Consider the following 7,578-nt stretch of genomic DNA (forward strand, 5'->3'; position numbering starts at 1 on the left):
GATTTCCGCCCGCCTGACTTCCTTCTGAATCTTCTTCCACCCGCAGTAGGGAGCATTTCGCTCACCAAAAGCGAGCCTGCCGAGATCGACAATTGTGAAACTCATATTCTCTCCAGAGTTGTATTTTCACTCGTGAATGAACACTGGCGTTGAGGAATAGCAAGATATATCAAGATGAGCAAGATACTCACCTTTCCTTGGTGCCACTCCTAGCTCGAGTCACAGCCGCTTCCTCAACTCTCGCCATCGGGGCTACATCGATTTTAGGGTGCAACATCTTTCTAATTTGCAATTTTCCGAAAACCGGGGGAGTTTCTGTAGTGGGGAGGTGCATGAGTGGATAAGACAGAAATCACTGATAATAACAGACGGTCCGACGCAAATATTTAATCCTGCCAGGATTATCCTGGAATACGAAATACTACAAAAAATATCTTCAATTCATTAACACATTCTCCTGTCAAAACAGCACTGTCATTGCGCCTCGATCGTCTCAACGGAAGAAGGGACAATAGCAACGTCACAGGAAGGTAATCAAAGCTTAGCTTTCTAACGAAGGCTTGCGTGGAAAATGTGTTCTGGTTTTTTACTAAAATTTTAAGATTCCTGAGCTCGACTGAAAATTTTTTAGTCGAGCTCAGGAATTTCCAATGCTACATTACACAGATTTACGCACGAAAAGAGGTCATAGTGTTTAAGAACCAGCAAGATTTGTCTCTCACCTCACCAACACACGTAGTTGCTCATATACCTATTTCTTCACACCACATGGGAGTATCTACAGTTAGAGCTAACCCATAGGAGATCGAACTGTCGGTAACCAGTGCCGCCAAAACTTGAAGTCTCACCTGAAGTGTTCATAGGCCCGTAAATAACATGAAAAATATAATTGGAATTCCGAACAAATGGAAGTAAACTGAGGCAACTTCAAGTTCGTCTTGTACAAGGCGACCGAGGAGTGTCATCGGGACAGTGCGCCCACCTAGGCTGAAGATGACGCTTCTACCACCCTTGTAGATGCGCCTCAGCTGCTGGAGTCACCATTCTCATCACCGATGACCCTACGATAAAGTTTCTTCATCCATACTGTTGGTCTCCGCGCACACTAATCAAAGGGGTTGTCATAACAGACAACGCATCCAGATGGATGGCGAGCCATGGAGAGAGCATAAACTCTCTCCGTGGTTCGATACATACTCCATACATACTGAATGTTTCCTGTTCGTATCGTTACCCAACTCCTCTGTAACAAACCTCATACGGAGGAGAAGATGGAGAAGAGTCAGAAGGAGTGTCCACTTGAAAAGAGTGAAGATTATAATCAGAAATATAGACCATGGGCGACTGATTTTCAGCTTAATGGCACCAATACCTTAACCGTCCACAAGCCTGCACATCTCTGCTCGACTGACTCTGATGATGGTGAGTCTGAGCGAACAACATCACCTAGCTAAAATTATGAGCGCCATTCTCATCGGGGGAGCTAGCCGTTTCTCACAGAGCCGTTTGCGAAAATACTGGAGCGAATGCCATTCGTGATTACGCTTCACAACTACCAGTTCCACAACACTAGAGTAGACAGATGGGAGTCTGAACACCAGATACGAACACCAGATCCATAGCTGATCATTCATCACCAACAGGTCGCCATCGCCATCTCTGATTGTGCACTTTATAATATTCACTAGGCTTGCTTACACTCGGCAATGCCAAGGTGTAGGCAAGAACGACTACTCTATATGCCGAGTCGGCATATAGAGGAGTCGTTTGATCTATCTGGTAGCCTCTACGCTTAATTCTGCACGCACGCACAACGCGAAAGTGCCTGTTGTTGCGGTACATGCTCCGCTCGCTTCGGAACTCGATAAGCAATAATTTCTCCGTGTCTTCAGCGACATCTCATCAATGGTTCACATCAGGCGGTTAAAAATGATCTCGCCGATAATCGAACCCGATACCTCCCCCACTCCAAACGCGAACCCTAACCACTAACGCACGAAACTACTTATAATATGGTCATCTATACCTATGATGAACTTATGATGAATCAACTGCTGTTACTCTACTCAATGCTCGAATGTCATATGAATAACTGCCGGCTCTTGCAACCCGAAGGCGGCGATCTGAAAATGATTAGGCGAACTCCCTTCACCGTTGAGGAATAGCAAGAGAGCAAGTATACCCTAGATGAGCCGACGAGGAGGAAATACAGAGAAGTGTAATGAGCATTATCTCATACTGTATCACCAACCCTCAAGGAACCATTCCTGAAATTTCACGTCTGACGATCTAAAACTATATATATTTCACAAGAATTTTTGCATAAAATCTGAACTTACACTGGACAAAAAATTTTACAAAATTTTCCCGGAAAAACTCCCAAGAAAATTAGAGCGGTTTCGCATCTCTCTACCTTCATTCACATCAACCAAGCAATAGCCTATCATAGTCAGATCCAAAAAAGGATCACATCATTGGGCGCCAAAACTTCGTGGAAAATTTTAGCATTTCCCGCAAAGAAAATTCCCGATTTTCATAAAATTCTGAATATTTACAAAATTTTCCTACGCGTCTTGAAATTTTTCCTCACGAATTTTATTATAAAAATTCATCTATAATCTAGACCGACATATACTCTTTCGTCAGCAATATCGCAGAATTCCTCAAACACAGCCTAAATCGACGGATTCGGCTGTGGATTTTTCGGATTTTTTCACTCACTTCATTCGGCGTTTTCATCGCATCCACATAGAGCAAACTCGGGGACATACGACTCGCCGGCGAGGACGGTTCTTCCACGCTCGTAGTGAACTTGAAGTCATCTTTCAAATCTGGCTTCCACCTAAGCCAACAACGACATTCCTCGATCAGCAGCAGCATCATCATCGTAATTCCCAAAATCCCAAACCGAAAACTTCAATGCCCACAATAGCGGAGGCCAATTCAACTCCATAAACACATATTTAAATACCAACAATAAAATTAACCTCATAGGACAACACGACGTAGTAAGATTTCCCTTAGCAAGATTTCCCATAGCGAAATTTCCCATAGCGAAATTTCCCATAGCGCAATTTCCCATAGTGATATTCCCCATAGCGAAATTTCCCATAGTGAGATTTCCCATAGTGAGATTTCCCATAGTTAGATTTCACATAGTTAGATTTCCCATAGTTAGATTTCCCATAGCGAAATTTCCCATAGTTAGATTTCACATAGTTAGATTTCTTATAGTTAGATTTGCCAAGATAAAGAATGATAGTTAGAATAAGAGAAAAGCCTTACTTCTTTGCCCAAGTCTCAAGTTGTATCTCCAATGGTTGATTCATCCAAAACTGACACTCATGAGGAGTGGGATCTTCATCATCTAGAAGACCGTGGAACTGACCAAAAACGGACCTATTTTGAATCTTACAAACATCAACCTAAGATACCCTACATAAATGTGGGAAAATATATGTGTCGGTGACCAGGGGCTCAGCCAGCTACAAAACGGCATACGCCTCCCGGAGTTTCACACCATAGGACATACGCCTTACAGTTTGCACGAAATTTACACGAACGTCGCAAGATTTGCTCATTGAATTTCGGGGGGAGGCATCTGCAAGGTTCTATCTAGCCCCTTCTTGTTCGTATGGTTCTCGAATCGAGAATATCGATGCCTTTGCTATCTTCAAGATAGTATCTTGATGGGTCGCGCTAGCGGGTTAACATCTTCCTCCTCCAAAGATGTTGGGAATCTAGAGAAAGGTGAGCGCAGTTGCCGGAAGCTCATGGGCCATGAGTCATGGCACAGAAATATCTCGATTGAATTGGAACACATCTCAAGTCAAAAACACATCAGCCACCGATCGGCGATCTGCCAGGAAAGGTAACGTTTCCAGCCCAGAACCCCAGTCAGTCTTCGAAGGGCAAGCATTTACCAGAAGTGAAGAAGACTCTACGTGATGAGTTTCCATTCTTAATGGGGACTGCATTGAAGCACTAGCTTCACAAAAGCACCAATGAGGTCACCGATATTGCGTGGTCAAAAAAGTTCTCCTTACGCTGAACAGCTGTTGAGTGACTCAATCAACTTGAGTTGATTGCGGTCCAAATCCTAGACTAAGTCTCAACTGCTGAGGGCACTTTGTTCCAATCTGGAACTATCAACGCCAAACTAAAGACTGCTAAAGCATAGCACTCCTTTAGACGTACGCTTATACGCCTGAGCAACCTTGGGCACTAGTACGCCCTACTACCTCCCGACACCCGGCTCTGTACGCCTAAAGGCGTACATTTGTACGCCTAGCTGAACCCCTGTCGGTGACAATATTAAAATTCTGATGAAACTTTCGGGGAAATTCTCTTTGATTTGTAAACACTTCTCCCCTAATTCGAATATAAGCTCCTGAGCTCAGGTAAGTAAAGCCACATATATTCCAACACTGCCCTACATAGAGTAAGCCTGGTTTAATGCCAGATTGCTGCAACGCCTTCAACTCAGCCGCTCTTCTTCCCAATTTCTTCCCTCGCATAGGAACCACTCCTACGTAAAAAGCGCTCGCCCACCTGATCGATTTACTCATCTACCATGCTTCTCCTCTTCGCTCAAGGCAGCTGCAATAGCGTCCGCATGGCGTTCCAAATCAGCTCTCTCGGTTTCGGAAATATCATCATGAACGACGACTTTACACGGATGAGGATCCTCATTTTCATCACTCGAAAAGTCCAGTTGAGGCGAGGAAGGAATAGACGACGCATCATCGTCCACCACCGCATCTGGGTAAAAAATTCCGAGTGCGAAGAATTCACATATATTTTCCAAAAATATTTCCCCCTACATAAACTAGCGTTGAGGAATTGCAAGATCCACCAAGATTTCAAGATGGCGTCCATCCTACCCTCGGCTGCAGCATCATCATGCCCATGAGCTTTCGAAATACTCTTCTTATCATCAGGTTCCTCACTTGCCGGATCTTCCTCTTCCTCATCTTGCTGGTTCTGCCTTTTCTCAACCTTATCCTCGACCGTAGAGGAATCTTCCAGCAAATCTTGCTCATCTTGCATTTCCTCAACGCTAGCCTCCTCACTTGATGCATTCCCTCCATCTTGCTCATCTTGCATTTCCTCAACGCTAGCCTCCTCACTTGATGCATTCCATCCATCTTGCTCCTCTTGCATTTCCTCAACGCTAGCCTCCTCACTCGATGCATTCCCTCCATCTTGCTCATCTTGCTCATCTTGCATTTCCTCAACGCTAGCCTCCTCACTCGATGCATTCCCTCCATCTTGCTCATCTTGCTCATCTTGCATTTCCGCAACGCTAGCCTCCTCACTCGATGCATTCCCTCCATCTTGCTCATCTTGCTCATCTTGCATTTCCTCAACGCTAGCCTCCTCACTCGATGCATTCCCTCCATCTTGCTCATCTTGCATCTCCTCAGCGCTAGCCTTCTCACTCGATGCATCTTCTCCATCTTGCTCATCTTGCATTTCCTCAACGCTATCCTCCTCCCCATCCATGGCATGCTCCCCCATCCCCTCTCCCTCCGACTCTGGAGTATCTTCCTCATGCCGAGTAGTAGACGAACAATCTTGCACTTCCTCAACAACTATCTCCTCAATCTCCACACAGACACCCTCATCTTGCTCATCTTGCATTTCCTCAACGCCCCTAGCCACCTCAGCTCCCTCATCTTCCGACCATAACCCTCCCTTTCCTCCCTCTCCATCTTGCCCATCTTGCTCATCTTGCATTTCCTCAACGCTCCACCTTCGTTTCGTCGCTGCTGTTGTCGGAGGTTCACTCGACACTCTCCTCCTCTTCTTCGCCGCGGGAGTACCTTGGAGTAAAAAATTACAGAAAAAATGCCGCCGCCAGGGATCGAACCCGCGAATCTCTTCTCCTCCACTTTCTCAACTTCCTCGTGTTTCCTTTTCGGTTTTTTGTCACTGCGCCACAAAATTATATCCATAAGTTTACGGAAAAACCCAGCTCGTGGCGGCGTAGTATTTTTCGGCCCTTCAGCTCCAAGAGCCGGAGTGGTATCAATCTGACATAAAACGTATCTTTCACCCTAAAGATACCTGCGCACGGCGAAGAAAACAAAGTGGGTAATCGAAAGGTCCCCGGTTCGATCCCGGCACCCTCCCCCACCTCTAAATCCGCTCCCTCTTGACTCGGCATATTCAGACTCGATAAAATCGATAACCTCCGCACTGAATCGGCAGAGGTGCTGACGTGGGGCTCCTCGGGCGGGGGGAAAGTCTGAAAAAAATAAAAATAATTTTAGCAAAAATGTTGCAGAAAATAAGAAAATTATGAGTTTTTTCCCAAATATCTACACTATATGGAAAAACACGCGATTTTCGGGAATTTTTCCAAATCTAACCGAAAATTTCGTCTCCCAACACAAATGAGCTGCTCACAATCAAGTTCCCTTTCTAGTCGCAAAAAATCCAAATTCAAAAATTTCTGGGAAAAAAAAACAAAATTTCTGAAATTCCAAAAAATTTTCCGAAAATTTTCTTCACTCACCATTTCAGGTTTTTCACAAGCTACCAACCATGGTGCCATGAAGGCCAGTGGGGCCTTCTTAGAAGTGTATAGTTTCATAGGGGGAAGCTCCCTGTCCTGAGAACGCTCAGTATATGATGGTGCCGTTGAAGTCGACAATGTCCTCATTTACCAATAGAAATACTAGGGGAAAAAATCATGCTTCGCTCCGCTAAGAAAAAAACACATCTTTTTTCGAGACAAAAATAGCGGTTATTAAGAATAGTAATCAAAGGCACAATAGTAGCATAAGACTTTCACGCGCCACAAAATTATATGTCAGCTTTCGGCATCACGATGTCGACTTTTCCCGTATCCATCTGGCTCGGCAGAAGACCCCCATTGGGCGTAGACGCACCAGAAGACTGGAAAAAAATAAATTTTCCGGAAAATTTCCCGAAAATTTTCCGCAAATTTTCCCAATGCAACCTTACCGCCCGCATCAGTTGACGATGGGCTTGCATTCGTGTACTTACGCGCCTGGCAATTGTACGGATTGCCGATCCCGGCATGCTCTCCATCGACGGTGCAGCTCTGAAAAAAAGAAGAAAATTTTTTCCCGGAAAAAAAATTACAATTTTTACTCAGGTAGAAGTGGTTGAGCTAAATCCATTGGACTTGCAGACCCTCCCAATGCTCGACGAGACGACGCTGATGTCCACGAACGGCTATACGTCGGCGATTCGAGAATCTAAGCACCCCGGTTCGATCCCTGGTGACGGCATTTTACTCACTTTTTTCGCCAAAAATTCGAGCTCGTCCACCAAGTCCTCTCCATGGGCCAGCATACATATACGCGCCGATTTTATAACTAGGGGAATAATTTCGTGGCGCGTGACGGAAAATTTCCCACCAGTCAAAAGAAAATTATCGCTCTCTGCACCTTCTGCATCTTGCGTCGGGAAACTCTCAAACGTATCTTCACTCTGACACACAAACCACACAAAATAATTACGAGAAAAAATGCAACATGCCGGGATCGAACCTGCGCCCCACCACCCACCTCCTCAACCAAGACACTTTCCTCTGAGGATCGATAA

The 7,578-nt window shown here is 45.0% G+C and overlaps 4 protein-coding genes across 4 annotated transcripts in view; 1 reads left to right on the forward strand and 3 right to left on the reverse strand.

Annotated features, from left to right (window-relative positions):
* Positions 1 to 1,211: 1,211 nt before the first annotated feature.
* Positions 1,212 to 1,422, forward strand: Pmar_PMAR005979 (hypothetical protein; the record flags this gene model as incomplete). The annotated part of the gene is made up of 1 exon (XM_002774355.1): positions 1,212 to 1,422. A coding segment is annotated over one exon (211 nt), but the record flags the coding sequence as incomplete, so codon positions are not given.
* A 644-nt stretch (positions 1,423 to 2,066) lies between these two features.
* On the reverse strand, positions 2,067 to 3,142 carry Pmar_PMAR005980 (hypothetical protein; the record flags this gene model as incomplete). Its single annotated transcript, XM_002774356.1, has 3 exons — positions 2,067 to 2,123; positions 2,722 to 2,842; positions 3,003 to 3,142. 3 exons carry the CDS (start codon positions 3,140 to 3,142, stop codon positions 2,067 to 2,069), a joined length of 318 nt encoding a protein of 105 aa, XP_002774402.1.
* A 1,422-nt stretch (positions 3,143 to 4,564) lies between these two features.
* Positions 4,565 to 7,326, reverse strand: Pmar_PMAR005981 (Cylicin-2, putative; the record flags this gene model as incomplete). The annotated part of the gene is made up of 8 exons (XM_002774357.1): positions 4,565 to 4,761; positions 4,824 to 5,825; positions 5,873 to 6,035; positions 6,140 to 6,250; positions 6,521 to 6,616; positions 7,015 to 7,072; positions 7,123 to 7,229; positions 7,273 to 7,326. 8 exons carry the CDS (start codon positions 7,324 to 7,326, stop codon positions 4,565 to 4,567), a joined length of 1,788 nt encoding a protein of 595 aa, XP_002774403.1.
* A 68-nt stretch (positions 7,327 to 7,394) lies between these two features.
* Positions 7,395 to 7,578, reverse strand: part of Pmar_PMAR005982 (hypothetical protein) — a gene marked incomplete at both ends in the record, with an annotated part of 2,013 nt that continues 1,829 nt past the window's right edge. The window contains one exon of the mRNA XM_002774358.1: positions 7,395 to 7,464. Within this exon, the coding sequence (XP_002774404.1) occupies positions 7,395 to 7,464 (70 nt within the window). The remainder of the gene's footprint in view (positions 7,465 to 7,578) is intronic.

Source organism: Perkinsus marinus (assembly GCF_000006405.1).
Source record: "Perkinsus marinus ATCC 50983 genomic scaffold scf_1104296958234, whole genome shotgun sequence".
NCBI classification, from domain to species: domain Eukaryota; phylum Perkinsozoa; order Perkinsida; family Perkinsidae; genus Perkinsus; species Perkinsus marinus.